Source organism: Hyperoodon ampullatus, assembly GCF_949752795.1.
Source record: "Hyperoodon ampullatus genome assembly, chromosome: 4".
NCBI lineage: Eukaryota > Metazoa > Chordata > Mammalia > Artiodactyla > Ziphiidae > Hyperoodon > Hyperoodon ampullatus.
The window spans coordinates 66296734-66314805 of record NC_136917.1 but is presented as its reverse complement, the minus strand read 5'-3'; the positions used below and the strand labels follow the sequence as shown (position 1 = coordinate 66314805).

Below are 18072 nucleotides of genomic sequence, written 5' to 3'. Positions count from 1 at the left end.
TGAGCTATTTGTAATGAGGTGGATAGACCTAGAGTCTGTCATACAGAGTGAAGTAAGTCAGAAAGAGAAAGACAAATACCGTATGCTAACACATATATATGGAATTAAAAAAAAAAAAATGTCATGAAGAACCTAGGGGTAAAACGGGAATAAAGACACAGACCTACTTGAGAATGGACTTGAGGATATGGGGAAGGGGAAGGGTAAGCTGTGACAAAGGGAAAGAGAGGCATGGACATATATACACTACCAAACGTAAGGTAGATAGATAGTGGGAAGCAGCCGCAGAGCACAGGGAGATCAGCTCGGTGCTTTGTGACCGCCTGGAGGGGTGGGATGGGGAGGGTGGGAGGGAGGGAGATGCATGAGGGAGGGGATGTGGGAACAGATGTATATGTATGACTGATTCACTTTGTTATAAAGCAGAAACTAATAAAAAAAAAAAATGAACAAAAAAAAAAAAAAAAAAGACCCAATGCTGCCAAAGATAAATAAATAAATAAATAGATTAAAAAAAAAAAAAATCAATGTATTTCTGGGCTTCCCTGGTGGCACAGTGGTTGAGAGTCCGCCTGCCAATGCAGGAGACACGGGTTCGTGCCCCGGTCCGGGAAGATCCCACATGCCGCGGAGCGGCTGGGCCCATGAGCCATGGCCGCTGAGCCTGCGCGTCCGGAGCCTGTGCTCCGCGACGGGAGAGGCCACAACAGTGAGAGGCCTGCGTACCGAAAAAAAAAAAAAGGAAAAAAAAATCAATGTATTTCTAATTCTTTTTAGATTGTTTCTAAGCCCTCTTGAAAAAATTTACTTGGTGAATATTCTTTCTAAACTATTAAATGTCTTTTAAATGTTTTACTGATCTCCTCAGTAACCACCAAGTATTTTGATAAAGTGTAAAAATATTATCATCCATCTTCTGAATTTATAGCTACACCACAGCCTGCTTTCAGTTTTTGCCTTTTAAAAGGCAAAATATCCACTTTTAACATTTTATTCTGTCATAAAAGTAACCAAGCAGAGATATGTCTATACTGATTCACTAACTTTTTAGGCGAATTGAATCTTATCAAAATAAACATTTAATTTGTCAGTTGCAAAAGGTTTTGGGGCAATAAAATTTAAAAATTAAAATCACTTTCATGCCTTTTATAATTATAAAACCAACCTTATCCCTTAAGCTGTCAATTTTAAACCATTCCAATAGTTTGGTCCCAACATCCAAAGGACTTTCAAGAAATGTTCTATAAGTTAATAGGAAATCTTCTATATAAGTTGGGTCCACAATGGAATGCTCTTCTATTAAATGCATGATGAGACGCTCAGGTGTTGCCTAAAAAAGAAAAATATAGGAAGAATTAGAAAATAAACAAGTAGCTCAGGAACCAAAGAACTCCTATTGATTACTTCCTTTTGTAGCCACTCTATTACAAAGTCCTTGAAGTAAAGTTTCACCTTTAAAACCCTCAGCACTGGGAGTAGGTAGTCTCTCTAGGTTGTAGTCCACCATCACCCAGAGGTTGAGAGAGAGAAAAGGTAGAGGAATAAACATGCACAAGAGCATTTACTCAGCCATAGCTGTTTTTATTGGCATTTCATCATAGGAATGGGGGGATAATGTAATGACTGTCGCGAGTAAAGAGAAGGAAGAGATAAGAGTTAAATTAAAGAAGTAAATAAATAAAGTTTTCTTCCAAATTTAATCATCCTTAAATTCTCTTCTGTCCCAGGCTATAGGAACAACATAGCAGCTCAAGATAGCTTGTTTTATTGTTGTTACTTCCGGGAATAGAGGTTTCCTCTTCTATGGTTTCTTCATTCTAGTTCACCAGAGGAACCAGAAGTTCTATAGATAGTTTTTACATTAACTCAGAGTTTAACTCCTTGTCTGTTTCCCAATTTATAAAAAGGAATGCAAACAACATTTATCTACTGCTCCTTCTTGAGCTTCTGAATCAATGTTAAACTTTATTACCTTAGCAGCATTTTCAAAAATGGGTACACAAAACAAATACAGAAATAAACCAGATGTTAAGCCAAATATAAAAACCAACTGTTGCCCATAACCTCAAATTTCAATTTGTTGTATTCATCCAAAGAATTTCACTGGCCAGAATTATTGCATGGCAAACATAGATTAATACTAACAGTGTTCTTATTTAAGAATTTATTAAAGAATAAAGAAGGGTACCCCACTGCTAATAAGGTATGTAAATCATTTCTCTAGAAGGAAGTCAGAGGAAAGGCTCTTTGAATTACCTATTTAAGGAACAAGACAACCACAGGTCATTCCTATTCTCCCACCCTCCAAAACACTCCAAGAATACCAAATTGGGTCTATCATTAAGGCAAATCACAATCTGAGTTCACTTAAATGCGGTTCTTAGATCATATATAGCTAAGTCAGGGGTGGAAATGATCAACATGTTAAAGAAAGGCCATTATTCTGATTAGCTAAATCACTGAGGCAGGATCTCTGTGGAGACTAGGCCATAGATTCAAAACTGTATTTAAAGACAAGTCCCTGGGACTTCCCTGGTGGTTCAGTAGTAAAGATTCCACCTTACAATGCAGGAGACTCGAGTTTGATCCCTGGTTAGGGAATTAAGACCCCACATACCTCCTGGCAACTAAGCCCGTGCACCACAACTACTGAGCTTGCACACCTCAGCTAGCGAGCCCACGTGCCACAAACTACAGAGCCCACATGTGCTGGAGCCTGTGCGCCACAACTAGAGAAGAGAAAACCCGCACGCCACAACTAGAGAGAGGTCCGTGCACCACAAGAAGATCCCACGTGCCGCAATTAAGACCCGACGCAGCCAAAAATAAATAAAATAAATAAATAATAAATAAATCTTTAAAAAAAAAAAGACAAGTCCCATTGTCATGCAGAGGCATGTTACCAAACTGCTCACTAGCATCTAATAAGGTGGATGCTGGGTGACAGGGTATGCAGAGTGGGCAGGTGAAGGAGATGGCTGGCATGGTAGATGTTGGTTATAATGAGCAAATAAGTAAATATACAGAGTATAACAAGAGCCACTGTTGGATAAAGTATTTACAAGTAGGGGAAGGAAAAGGCTACCAAAAACTTTGTGGTATGGTACTGGAACTGGGAGTACTGGTATGAACTCTTGACTGTTATCAATAGACAGAGAGATATAAGAAGATATAGGTGTGTATGAATTTATAGTAAATAAATACATATATTTCCCACCTCTGTCTGATGAAAAGTTCTAGAAGCAATGACACCACAGTAGCAGTGAACAGAGTGCCCAGATCTTGGTTTTTTAATGCTGTTCTCTACTAGAAGGATCCAGGGCTCTCTGGAGAAATGTCTGATTCCAAAGTAGGAGCAGTAAAAGATGAGCCTGGAACATCTCGTTTTGCCAGATAATAATGAAGCTCTCAAAAAATGATGGGGAGATGTCAAAAGGATACAGGAATCAGCCTTAAGAGAGCCCCACTGGCCAAATCTGGGACAATCTGATGATCAGAACAACACTGATGGTAAGGGAATACAATACATGACACCATAACAATATAATTAAAGAGGGGAGGGGCTTCCCTGGTGGCGCAGTGGTTGAGGGTCCGCCTGCCGATGCAGGGGACGTGGGTTAGTGCCCCGGTCGGGAGGATCCCACATGCCGTGGAGCGGCTGGGCCTGTGAGCCATGGCCGCTGAGCCTGCGCGTCCGGAGCCTGTGCTCCGCAATGGGAGAGGCCACAACAGTGAGAGGCCCGCGTACCACAAAAAAAAAGAAAGAGGGGAGAATGCTCATTCTTACAGTAGAATGACAATAAATGTAGAAGAAATAATGGAAATAGAAAATCACCATTACAGGCAGGAGTAGTCAATCGAAGTAAAGACTGGTGGATAGAGGTTTGTAAGACATACTGACACTATCCCAGAACATCAATGCTCCAAATGCTCATCAATTACAAAGGGTAAAATGGTGGCTTTAAGTGAAGAAACTTGCCAGACAGACACCAAGAGGACCAGGTGATTAAGGTTAACTTCATTGGTGGTGATATAGGTTGACATTGTACGCTCCCTGAAATGATGCACTGAGAAGAGCACAACATTATTTCTGTGGAATTCCTGCCTGGAAAGCATGACTGTAGTCTGGGCATGAGGCAACACTGGATAGATCTCGTCTGAGGGTCATACTACAGACTATAAGGGCTGTAATCTTTAAAACTGCTGAGAACGTGAATAGGGAAAGACTGTTCCTGGCGTAGACTTAAGTGACATGACAACTAAATGCAACTGTGTGCCTGGATGAGATTCTGAACCAAAAAGGAAAAAAGAGCCATTGTTGGGATAGTTGGTGAAAATCTAAATAGCATCTGTGGACTGAATGGTTTTACTTTATCAATGTACATTTCCTAACTTGAAGGTTTCTATGGTGTTTCTATGGTGTTTATGCTTTTAGGAAATACACATGAAACATTTAGGAGTGAGGAGGCATCACATTTGCAGATTGCTCTCAAACGGTTGAAAAAGACTGATGATAATGGAGAAAATGCAGTGAAATGTTAACATATGGGGCATCTGAGTCAGGGTATTCTCTGTACTGTTCTTGCAACTCTTCTGTAAGTTTGAAATTACAGGGCTTCCCTGGTGATGCAGTGGTTAAGAATCCGCCTGCCAATGTAGGAGACACGGGTTTGAGCCCTGGTCCAGGAAGATCCCACATGCTGCGGAGCAACTAAGCCCGTGTGCCACAACTACTGAGCCTGTGCTCTAGAGCCTGCAAGCCACAACTACTGAGCCCGCGTGCCACAACTACTGAAGCCCGTGAGCCTAGAGCCCATGCTCCACAACAAGAGAAGCCACCGCAATGAGAAGCCACCGCAACAAAGAGTAGCCCCTGCTCGCCTCAACTAGAGAAAAGCACGTGTGCAGCAACAAAGACCCAATGCAGCCAAAAATAAATAAATAAATTGGTAAAAAAAAGAAAAAAAATTATAAAAATATAAGGCTCACCATAAGCCTTCATAAAAAGACAGTCTATAGCAGTCCACATATATACTCATTTTTTTCTACACAGAAAGCTTACGCCTATCAACTTAGGAAAAGAAAAAGACAGTGTTGAGGAATAGCCTGACTCCTGAGGAATATCTTATCTGACACCAGTCCCTCTTATTGTTAAATAAAGCTTCTGCACTTATAATGAAAAATAACACATATACTTATTTTGCAACCAAGACTTGCTTGAAAAGAAAAAAAGGTCATGCATTTACTTCCTCTCTTGCAACTAGAATTGCTCTATTTTACATCTACATGTCATTAAAGAGACAGGGAGATGGGAGAGTGGAAAGCAAGGGGCCAAGGAATAGAGGAGAGAGGGAATTAGAGAAGGGAAAACAATATGGGTAGTAATACTCAGATTCTATAGCATGCTAAGGCTTTTGATTTGCCACATTTAGCCCTAATAAAGCCCTGCCATAGCATCTCCATTTTCAGATATGAAAATTGAGGTTCAGAGAAGTTAATGTCTATTTCAATGCCACAGAGATCTAGTAAGCACTCATCTAGGATTCTTTATGCATTTACGGTTGGTCCTTTCAATTTCTGCTTTGTTTCTAAATATTGCTGTCTTTGATGAAATTAATTCCCATTATCAATGGATCATACAATAAATTTGAGAAGGAAAATTTTGACTGGTATATTCTAAATAATATCCTTCCATACTGATATTAAATGGCAATGTTACCCTTCCTCAATAAAATGTGTAAAAACCAACTTAGAAAAAGTCAAAAGAATTAACACATTAATTTACACTAGATCCCAAAGTTAATGAATTATCTTGCACTACTCAAAAAGTGGTTCAAAATCTTTTAAGCAAGATGAAAGCTTTATTCTATCAATAATAAGAAAAATAAGTAAAAAATACCCACCTTGATTACAATGTGTCCTTTCCTGGTTCCACTGCGATCTAGTTCACGGTGCTCATGTACCATAACAATTTCTCCCTCTTCCTCAACTTTATGGGTATTTTTTTCCACATGATTTAAAATTCTCCAATAATCCTGCTGGGCTATGCAGACAAACTGTCCGAGAACAAAATGGGGACAATTAGTGAACCTATAATACATAAATATATCACTATGCACCAAGGCAGAGCACAAAGGTGAGAACTCAAGTGGCATAAGTTCTTTTTTATTTCACCCCTTCATTCCTTAACAAAAATAAAGATAAAATAAATAATTCATGCACAAAGAGACCAAAGAAATTAAATCCATTTGAATTCTGCTCTAAAAGGAGAAGTGAGCATCTACTTCTCTCAAAACTGACACTATGCAAAGAAAACATGAAGCAGGAGTAAGTTAGAAACAAACAACTCAGAAGTTCTTATTTCCTCCTCTATTAAAAAAAAAAAAAAAGAGAGAGACTGAGCTGGCTAATATCAGATAGAAATTTAACAAACCAACATTTATTAGATATATTCTCTTTAAAATATGTATAGTTTGTTCAATTCCACAAATATTTGAGTCCGATATAAAATCTAGTTTCCTTTATTAACTGTGAGCTTTTCAAACTCCCAATTCTCAAATCAAGCTATTTTATTTTGGGGAAGGAAAAAAAAGCTCAGCCATTTAAAATCAAGAAACAAGAGTACACGAGCAGAGATAAGCTTACCTGACAATCGTCTACTTTAGTCCGAACAACTCCATGCGTGTACTGCTTATCCAGAGTGGGTGTAATTCCAAAACTATTTCCCATAAAGAGATTTTCAACTTTTCCATCTGGATGACTAATTTCTACAGTGCCGTTTAAAATAACATACCATGAGTCAAGCTATAGAGAAAAATATAGGCTTTAAGAACCTTTGGGAAAAGAGGGTTACATGTTAACTTTGAAAAATAATCAATCAATATATAGAACTCGTATAATTTAAAAAAGAAAAAAGAAGATCTGATTATATTACTAAATACTCTGTCAGTAACACCCTATTCCTGTTAAGCCAACCACTAAAGTTTATTTTACTCTTTCTTCTTTTAGTCACCAAATGAAATCAGGGACTCTCAGTAACTGTTATGGTTAAGACCACCAGCTCTGGGCTTCCCTGGTGGCACAGTGGCTAAGAATCCGCCTGCTAATGCAGGGGACTATGGGTTCAAGCCCTGGTCCGGGAAGATCCCACATGCTGTGGAGCAACTAAGCCCGTGTGCCACAACTACTGAGCCTGTGCTCTAGAGCCCGTGAGCCACAACTCCTGAAGCCCCCGCGCCTAGAGCCTGTGCTCCGCAACAAGAGAAGCCACCGCAGTGAGACGCCTGTGCACTGCAACGAAGAGCAGCCCTGCTCACTGCAACTAGAGAAAGCCCACGTGCAGCAACGAAGACCCAAGGCAGCCAAAAATAAAATAAAATAAAATAATAAAAGGCTACAAACGGCACAGTCCCATTAATACAAAAAAAAAAAAAAAAAAAAAAAGACCACCAGCTCTTGGAATTTGAATCCAGAATCTGCCACTGACTAGCTGAGTGACTCTGGGCAAGTTATTTAACCTCCTAGGCTTCAGTTTCTTTACTGCTAAAATGGGCATAACAACATTACCTATCACAGGACTTCTGTGTCCATTAAAAATAAGTTTAATACAAACCAAGTGATTAGAATAGTGTCTGGCACATAGCAAACATTCAAAAGAAAGAAAGAAAAAAAAAGGGAGCTAGTGATTAATTCAGAAAAACTAATAAAAGCCTGAATTTTAAGGCATATCTTAAAAAATATTGAAAATTTCTCCTAATGTTAAGAAAATACTGCTCTCAATTTATACCAAAGTATTTAATGCTCTAAGGAGACATATTCTAAGGCCTATTGTATATCAGTGAAAGACTACTTGTTCTCATGTGGTTTTATTAGCCTAAACTTTCAATTTTAATGTGAATCAGTTTTAATGTGATTTAAGGGAAATCTGGATTATCAGTTCTGAAGGAGAATTACTGGCAACAAGAAATATTTTTTCAAAACTGTGTTTTTTCTTTTTTAGTTATTTCAAATATAAAATACACTCATTGTGGAATTTGTGGATTACACAAATTACTTGAGGACAGGGGTTGTGTTGGGGTTTTCCACCACTATCCTCACTGTGTACCTAGCACAAAGTAGGCACACAACGAATTTTTGCTGACAGAACTGTGGAATATTATAAGAAGACAAAATTTGTGGAAAAGTAAAGTTATTCAAAATCCCACTATTTATACAGTTGTCATCAAAAGTTTAGTATTTTTCTCCCATGTTTATATTATTTCATACTGTTGAACTATTTAGACTATCCTGTCCTTTTTTTTTTTTTTTTTTTTTTTTGTGGTACGCGGGCCTCTCAGTGTTGTGGCCTCTCCCATTGCGGAGCACAGGCTCCGGATGCGCAGGCTCAGCGGCCATGGCTCACAGGCCCAGCCGCTCTGTGGCATGTGGGATCTTCCCGGACTGGGGCACGAACCCGTGTCCCCTGCATCGTCAGGCGGACTCTCAACCACTGCGCCACCAGGGAAGCCCCCTATCCTGTCCTTTTAAAAAAAATTTAATACTATATTTATTTGTTCATCAAACTTTTTTTTAGTATATCCTATGTGCCAAACGATTTCTAGGATACAGGGAGAAAGCATGTAGACAAAGCTAGAGCTAAGGCCCCTGCCCTCAAAGATATCTATCGTATTTTAAAATAACTTGAAAACCTATATAATATTATAACCTGTGGCTATATAATAATTTAGTTAACCACTGTTTTTTCGGGGGGATATATTTTGGTCATTTCCAATTTTTACTATTATACATATCCTGTAATGAATATCTTTTGGCAATAACTCTTTGAGTTTTATATTGTGTCTGGAGGAAAGACATTCAAAAGGGGAATAATGGGTTAGAGGCTGTTAATACTTTGAAGCCCATGTTAAAAATTTCTAAATGATTTTCCAGAAATACTGTTTATATTCCTACTAGCAGTATATGACAGTGTGCACTGACTGACATCTCACCATTAATTTTTATCAGTTTGATAAGAAAACCAGTGAAGTGCTACCTAACAGCAGTAACACTTTTCAATTCCTCTGAATCCTCCCTCCGCCCATCCGCAAGTTGCCATCCAAGCATTTTTGAAAATAGAATTGCCACATAAATGTCTCAACTGACAGCAGTCTACTAGGAGGCACAGGTACCAATATATTTCCTTCATTTAAAAAAAACTGTATAATATAAAAAAGGGATAAGGAGATTATATACTTGAAAAACATTTTAATAATAATGTTATAAATATACTAATATAACAATAATTATTGAAATGTATACCCTGATGTGTATAAAATGGATGACTAATAAGAAAAAAATAAATTAATAAAGTAAACAAAGAACAATAATTAAGAAAATTTTTTTAAAGTCTTATAATTTAATTTGAGAAGTAAAAACAAATTTGGTCCAATGAATATTAATTACTGAACATCTATTCTGTGCAAGGTCCACTGCCAGGAAATCAAAATTAAGACAAAATAAAGCAAAAACAAAACAAAACTTATATTTTCAGAAATTATAACGACCCCAAACTCAGCAGTCATTTAAAAAATTGTACAAATGTTAAAAGTCAAGATCTGCACAAGTTTATGAAAATTATTCTAAAAATTAGCTGCTATAACCAAGTAATGTGTAACATCTATTTGTTAACCTACCTCTTGCCCATCTTCAAGAATAATAGCTCCAGCCTGCTCCACCACTTCAAAAATCATCACTGAGCAGAGTTCTCTCCTTACAGACATGGTCATGTTTGCAAAAGCAGGAAGCTGGTGCATAAACTCCAGTAATTGTTCTGTTAAAAAACAGAAATTCTAGTTTAGTGACCATCAAGGACTACAGTTTAAAGATACAATAAAATCTAGAATCCAATACCCAATTTTCTAATCAACTTAGGAATTCATGCTGCTAAACTAGAGAAACCAAGACACAAGATGACTGTTGCTTTAAAAAAATTCAGTTATTTGGTTAACAGATATATTCAGACTCACATGAAAATACGGCACAATGGAAGACACCAGAATTCACAACCTCCAGAGAGAACCAGGAAACTACACAGATTCAGATGAGACTGGAGAGTTTAGCTAATTTTCCTAGCACAAGATGCTATTCCATGGTGGTTACGTTTAGTGATGTCCTTTGATCTAATAGATTAGTGAAAAAGGCTTTTCTCTGTTTCTTTCTGGGCTAGAGTTTTTAAACAGTTATTAATAAATGTCAGTAAGTAATTAAATTAGGGACAACAAATGTGAATACTAGTTTACGATTTGTCAAAGCAACTACAAGGTAACTCTCTTTAATTTAACCAACAAATGTTTGAATACCTGCCTCAGGCCACTCCCTGGTATAGATACATGAGCAATAAAGATAAAGGAAAAAAAAATTTGAACCAAAAAATATACACATACATTATTTTTTCAAGCTAGAGGCAAAACTATGATTTTTGATAACATTTGAAATTTTTTTGAATTCATAGACATTGAACACTGACGCACTGTGTTTTACATGTCTTATGGACATGGAGGGGGAAATCACTTTACTGCAATCAAAGCTATTGTTTTATAAATTGGGGCAGCCAGAATGTGAGGACTATCTGGCTGCAACATCCATTACCCTAATGATGGCCAGGGTTGATTCAGCTGATCTGGCTGTCTAGGCAGGTGTCCCCTTTCTCCCTTCACCACTCCACACATGCATCCGTCTTGAAGCTGTACACTTAGTCAAAGAGGACAGCCTGTCCTGATAGAGGAGAACCTTCCCTGAGAAAGGAGTACTGTCCTTTGCTTATGGATATATGAGCAGCTGTGTTCCCCTGCTAGAACCTCCAAAACAAGCTCTAATATTGGGGCAGCTAGCCTCAAACACGGCCCAAAACAATTCTTGCCTCTTGATATTCATGTCCTCGTGCAGTCCCCTCCCATACTGCATGAGGGTTGCTCTGTATGACAAACAGAATTGGGAAGAAGCAATGATGTATCATTCCTGAGGCCAGATCATAAAATATACTATGGCATCTGCCTTATTCTCCCCTGAATTACTGGCTTTTGGGGAAACCAACTGCCATGTGGTGAGGACATTTACACAACCTCTGGAGAAGCCCGTGTGGAGAGGAACTGAGGTTCTATGCCAAAAGCCATGTGAGCAGCCACCTTGGAAGCAGATCCTCCAGCTTAGCCCAGTGACTGTAACCCCTGCCACATTCTGACTACAACCTCACGAGAGACAATGAGCCAGAACGACTCAGGTTGGCTGCTCCTGAATTCTTGACCCACAAAACCTTCTTGGGGGTAATTTGTTATGCACCAATAGGTATCTATACATAAATTGAACTATAAAATTCCTAATGTGAACAGATGTATTTCTTACCAATGTCATCATCAGTTTTGTCTGCAGGTTCTTTTTCAAGACATTCTCGAACAAGATCTCGCCCCTGCAGTGGATCTGTTCGATCAATCTCTTCATCTTCCTCTTCTTCATCTTCAGAATCAACAGGTCCTTCTGGAAGACGTGTTAAATCTACATCTCCTACCTCACTTTCCGTAGCCTACAGAAAGAAATCTTGGTCACTTACCATTTCATGTTATAAAAATTATATGTCACAATCTGAATGAAGCAAAACTACCCCTCCCACCAAATATTATCAAGAATTAGGCAATACTGTATGCTGTATCAAAAACAAAATGCTACTTATTTATAAAACGTTTCTCTCTGCCTAAAATACAAGTCATCATTTCAGTGTGACATCTAAATTGACAAATCTGAGCCAGTATGTATAAAATGGTCAAGAGACTCAAACATCACTAAATGTATTAATACCTGCTTTCCAACAAACACTTATATTCCTTAAAAGTACATTTCCTAAAATATTAAGTGCAAGAAAGAGAAAAACAGTTTACCAACAATCATTTTAGAAGTACCTTGTTAGTATATGCTGGGTGTTATAAATAAGGTATTATTCTTTCAGCACTAGGTTTAGAGTCTAGTAGGGTAGACAGTCATGTAAATTAAGAACAGAAGTATAAAACAGGTAAAGAGTAGTACTGAAAAGTGCTAAAATTCAACAACTGTGAAGGACTGAACAAATACTTATCTCTATCCAATACCTTATTGTTGAATCTAACAGTAAGCAAAGAAGAGCCAAGGTTACTCTACCAGGGGTCCCCAACGCCGCGGTGGCAGACGGGTTCTGGTCTGTGGCCTGTTAGGAACCAGGCTGCACAGCAGGAGGTGAGCTGCCGCCCCCCATCGCTCCCCATCGCTCGCATTACCACCTGATCCATCCCCAACCCCCCCACCCCCGTCTGTGGAAAAACTGTCTTCCAAGAAACCAGTCCCTGGTGCCAAAAAGGTTGGGGACCACTGCTCTAAGCAATCTTAAAAAAATAAACTTATACTTACAACCTGAACTTTGCAAACATACTAGTCTCAGATACTTGTAAAAGAACTGGCAGATTTAAAAAAAACTGTGAATTTAAATGTTACTCAAAGAAAACAATGAAATAAATAAAATTATTTATTTACTTTTTGTACTTTGTATTTTTTACTTTTTGTACTTCAGCACAAAATAAAATTGTCCTGAAGTGGATTATTAGGCAATATTTCTAAATATTATACTCAGTTGATTCATATTATAATAAATGAAAAAGCATGAATACTGAAGCAGATATGGAAAAAAATGAGTAGAACGTACAGAAATTTCATAATAAATAAGCACTCATACATGAGGATTACTGAAAACTATGGAATCTTCATTCAAATATTTAAGTCTCATCTCCTGTGTTGAACATTTACTATTTTGTCTGCCCAGAAGAGGTTCTTCCTTCTTTTAGGGAGTTGATGTTCCTCTCCAACTTAACCCAGAGATTTCAAAGGGAAACAGTGCCCTGTTCCTGGCTAGGGAAGCTAAGGGAGAGAGTCCTTTCCTCTGGATTTTTATAACTGGAGCTGGAGGGCAGAGCATCCTTTCTCCTCTGGTTGATGAATTGGAAGAATGTGACACAGAACAGCCTACAGCCACATGGGAATTCCTTTCTGTGGTGGGAGAAAATGGAATCAACTGACAGAGTAAAGGGCAGGGGAATGCGGAGGAAGGACATTGAACAAGAGAGCAGACACAGAAAGAGATCGAGACAGACAGACGCAGAGCAACAAAGCAAAAAATCAAAAATATATCATGCAGGACAGAGATGGAAAGAGCACAGCATGTGCAACAAAGATGACCTGTGGCAGAAAGTGTCACAGAGAGAGAGGGAGGAAGAGCAATCAAGCAACAAGGAGTCAAAGAACTAGAGAGACAGGCAAACAGGGGCAGACACACTTGCAAGCATCCAGGTTCCTTGAGGCCAGAGCTGCCTCTGCTTTCTCTGGGGGTCAATAACTTATCTGTTCTGGCTTTAGTTAATTCAAGTTAAGGCTCTGATACCTGCAACTGAAAGAGTTCTGATTTGTTTTGTAAGACCAGGTTCTATACTTCCTTTGGATTTCTGCACAGCTTTAAAGAAGAGCTTTAATCAATAGTTAACAAACTAGATTAAACACCCAACTTGAAATCTTTAAGATTAGATAAGCTGGCTCCTAAGGATCTTAGAGGGGCAATCCCATCTTATGACTAGTATGCTCTCCTGAGTTATTTTGGTTATGAAACTTTAGGGTTTAAGCAGAGTGCATTTCTGAATAATATACCTTTGGAACAAAAAACTTGCTAACAAGTTATAATCTCTTTTCAAAGATAAGTAGTTTTAATTTAAATGTGTAGATACTAAAATGACTTTCCCAAAACCCAATTTATCTACAAACACTGATTTTAATCTAAGAAATGAGTGTTAAAAACATTGGATCAATATTTTTTACACAATTTTTTTTTTTTTTTTTTTTGCGGTACGCAGGCCTCCCACCGCTGTGGCCTCTCCCGCTGCGGGGCACAGGCTCCGGACACGCAGGCCCAGAGGCCATGGCTCACTGGCCCAGCCGCTCCACGGCATGTGGGATCCTCCAGGACCGGGGCACGAACCTGCGTCCCCTGCATCGGCAGGCGGACTCTCAACCACTGCGCCACCAGGGAAGCCCTACACAAGTTAATTTTTCAGAACATAGATGCTCACCTCTGGAATAACAGCCTTTTTCTCTTTTATCAAATTTTAAGGACAATCTACCTTAAATCTTAGTTTTTAAACTACCCTGTCCTCATCTCAATCTCAGGTTTTCATCCCCTGACCAAGACTATTTGAACCTAGTCTCATTCTGACCTTTTAGATTATGTCTGATAAAAAAGATGGATAACTCACAACATAAAAAGGCAAGAAGGAAAAGACCTACAATAACGAACCCAAAACAATTAAGAAAATGGGAATAGGAACATACATATCAATAATTACCTTAAATGTAAATGGACTAAATGCTCCCACCAAAAGACACAGATTGGCTGAATGGATACAAAAACAAGACCCATATATATGCTGTCTACAAGAGACCCACTTCAGACCTAGAGACACATACAGACTGAAAGTAAGGGGATGGAAAAAGATATTCCATGCAAATGGAAATCAAAACAAAGCTGGAGTAGCAATTCTCATATCAGACAAAATAGACTTTAAAATAAAGACTACTAGAAGAGACAAAGAAGGACACTACATAATGATCAAGGGATCAATCCAAGAAGAAGATATAACAATTGTAAATATTTATGCACCCAACATAGGAGCACCTCAATACATAAGGCAAATACTAACAGCCATAAAAGGAGAAATTGACAGTAACACAATCATAGTAGGGGACTTTAACACCCCACTTTCACCAATGGACAGATCATCCAAAATGAAAATAAATAAGGAAACACAAGCTTTAAATGATACATTAAACAAGATGGACTTAATTGATATTTATAGGACATTCCATCCAAAAACAACAGAATACACATTTTTCTCAAGTGCTCATGGAACATTCTCCAGGATAGATCATATCGTGGGTCACAAATCAAGCCTTGGTAAATTTAAGAAAATTGAAATTGTATCAAGTATCTTTTCTGACCACAATGCTATGAGACTAGATATCAATTACAGGAAAAGAGCTGTAAAAAATACAAACACATAGAGGCTAAACAATACACTACTTAATAACGAAGTGATCACTGAAGAAATCAAAGAGGAAATTAAAAAATACCTAGAAACAAATGACAATGGAGACACGACGACCCAAAACCTATGGGATGCAGCAAAAGCAGTTCTAAGAGGGAAGTTTATAGCAATACAATCATACCTTAAGAAACAGGAAACATCTCGAATAAACAACCTAACCTTGCACCTAAAGCAATTAGAGGAAGAAGAACAAAAACATCCCAAAGTTAGCAGAAGGAAAGAAATCATAAAAATCAGATCAGAAATAAATGAAAAAGAAATGAATGAAACGATAGCAAAGATCAATAAAACTAAAAGCTGGTTCTTTGAGAAGATAAACAAAATTGATAAACCATTAGCCAGACTCATCAAGAAAAAAAGGGAGAAGACTCAAATCAATAGCATTAGAAATGAAAAAGGAGAAGTAACAACTGACACTGCAGAAATACAAAAGATCATGAGAGATTACTACAAGAAACTCTATGCCAATAAAATGGACAACCTGGAAGAAATGGACAAATTCTTAGAAATGCACAACCTGCCAAGACTGAATCAGGAAGAAATAGAAAATATGAACAGACCAATCACAAGCACTGAAATTGAAACTGTGATAAAAAATCTTCCAACAAACAAAAGCTCAGGACCAGATGGCTTCAAAGGCGAATTCTATCAAGCAATTAGAGAAGAGCTAACACCTATCCTTCTCAAACTCTTCCAAAATATAGCAGAGGGAGGAACACTCCCAAACTCATTCTACGAGTAGTTCACCATCATCCTAAACCAAAACCAGACAAGGATGTCGCAAAGAAAGAAAACTACAGGCCAATATCACTGATGAGCACAGATGCAAAAATCCTCAACAAAATACTAGCAAACAGAATCCAACAGCACATTAAAAGGATCATACACCATGATCAAGTGGGGTTTATTCCAGGAATGCAAGGATTCTTCAATATACGCAAATCAATCAACGTGATACACCATATTAACAAACTGAAGGAGAAAAACCATATGATCATCTCAATAGATGCAGAGAAAGCTTTCGACAAAATTCAACACCCATTTATGATAAAAACCCTGCAGAAAGTAGGCATAGAGGGAACTTTCCTCAACATAATAAAGGCCATATATGACAAACCCACAGCCAGCATCGTCCTCAATGGTGAAAAACTGAAACCATTTCCACTAAGATCAGGAACAAGACAAGGTTGCCCACTCTCACCACTCTTATTCAACATAGTTTTGGAAGTTTTAGTCACAGCAATTAGAGAAGAAAAGGAAATAAAAGGAATCCAAATTGGAAAAGAAGAAGTAAAGCTGTCACTGTTTGCAGATGACATGATACTATACATAGAGAATCCTAAAGATGCTACCAGAAAACTACTAGAGCTAATCAATGAATTTGGTAAAGTAGCAGGATACAAAATTAATGCACAGAAATCTCTGGCATTCCTATATACTAATAATGAAAAATCTGAAAGTGAAATCAAGGAAACACTCCCATTTACCATTGCAACAAAAAGAATAAAATATCTAGGAATAAACCTACCTAAGGAGACAAAGACCTGTATGCAGAAAATTATAAGACACTGATGAAAGAAATTAAAGATGATACAAATAGATGGAGAGATGTACCATGTTCTTGGATTGGAAGAATCAACATTGCGAAAATGACTCTACTACCCAAAGCAATCTACAGATTCAATGCAATCCCTATCAAACAACCATTGGCATTTTTCACAGAACTAGAACAAAAAATTGCACAATTTGTATGGAAACACAAAAGACCCCGAATAGCCAAAGCAATCCTGAGAACGAAAAATGGAGCTGGAGGAATCAGGCTCCCTGACTTCAGACTATACTACAAAGCTACAGTAATCAAGACAGTATGGTACTGGCACAAAAACAGAAAGATAGATCAATGGAACAGGATAGAAAGCCCAGAGATAAACCCACGCATATATGGTCACCTTATCTTTGATAAAGGAGGCAGGAATGTACAGTGGAGAAAGGACAGTCTCTTCAATAAGTGGTGCTGGGAAAACTGGACAGGGACATGTAAAAGTATGAGATTAGATCACTCCCTAACACCATACACAAAAATAAGCTCAAAATGGATTAAAGACCTAAATGTAAGGCCAGACACTATCAAACTCTTAGAGGAAAACATAGGCAGAACACTCTATGACATAAATCACAGCAAGATCCTTTTTGACCCACCTCCTAGAGAAATGGAAATAAAGACAAAAATAAACACATGGGACCTAATGAAACTTAAAAGCTTTTGCACAGCAAAGGAAACCATGAACAAGACCAAAAGACAATCCTCAGAATGGGAGAAAATATTTGCAAATGAAGCAACTGACAAAGGATTAATCTCCAAAATTTATAAGCAGCTCATGCAGCTCAATAACAAAAAAACAAACAACCCAATCCAAAAATGGGCAGAAGACCTAAATAGACATTTCTCCACAGAAGATATACAGACTGCCAACAAACACATGAAAGGATGCTCAACATCTTTACTCATTAGAGAAATGCAAATCAAAACTACAATGAGATATCATCTCACACCAGTCAGAATGGCCATCATCAAAAAATCTAGAAACAATAAATGCTGGAGAGGGTGTGGAAAAAAGGGAACACTCTTGCACTGCTGGTGGGAATGTGAATTGGTACAGCCACTATGGAGAACGGTATGGAGGTACCTTAAAAAACTACAAATAGAACTACCATATGATCCAGCAATCCCACTACTGGGCATATACCCTGAAAAAACCATAATTCAAAAAGAGACATGTACCAAAATGTTCATAGCAGCCCTATTTACAATAGCCCGGAGATGGAAACAACCTAAGTGTCCATCATCGGATGAATGGATAAAGAAGATGTGGCACATATATACAATGGAATATTACTCAGCCATAAAAAGAAACGAAACTGAGCT

The 18072-nt window shown here is 38.0% G+C and overlaps 1 protein-coding gene across 5 annotated transcripts in view; it reads right to left on the bottom strand.

Annotated features, from left to right (window-relative positions):
- RAPGEF6 (Rap guanine nucleotide exchange factor 6) overlaps nucleotides 1–18072 on the bottom strand; it is a gene marked incomplete at both ends in the record, with an annotated part of 241187 nt that overhangs the window by 80496 nt on the left and 142619 nt on the right. For all 5 annotated transcript variants that reach the window (XM_079703308.1, XM_079703306.1, XM_079703304.1 and 2 more), the window contains 5 exons: nucleotides 1166–1330; nucleotides 5904–6056; nucleotides 6646–6804; nucleotides 9672–9808; nucleotides 11380–11557. In XM_079703308.1, coding sequence (XP_079559434.1) covers nucleotides 1166–1330; nucleotides 5904–6056; nucleotides 6646–6804; nucleotides 9672–9808; nucleotides 11380–11557 — 792 coding nt within the window. The remainder of the gene's footprint in view (nucleotides 1–1165; nucleotides 1331–5903; nucleotides 6057–6645; nucleotides 6805–9671; nucleotides 9809–11379; nucleotides 11558–18072) is intronic.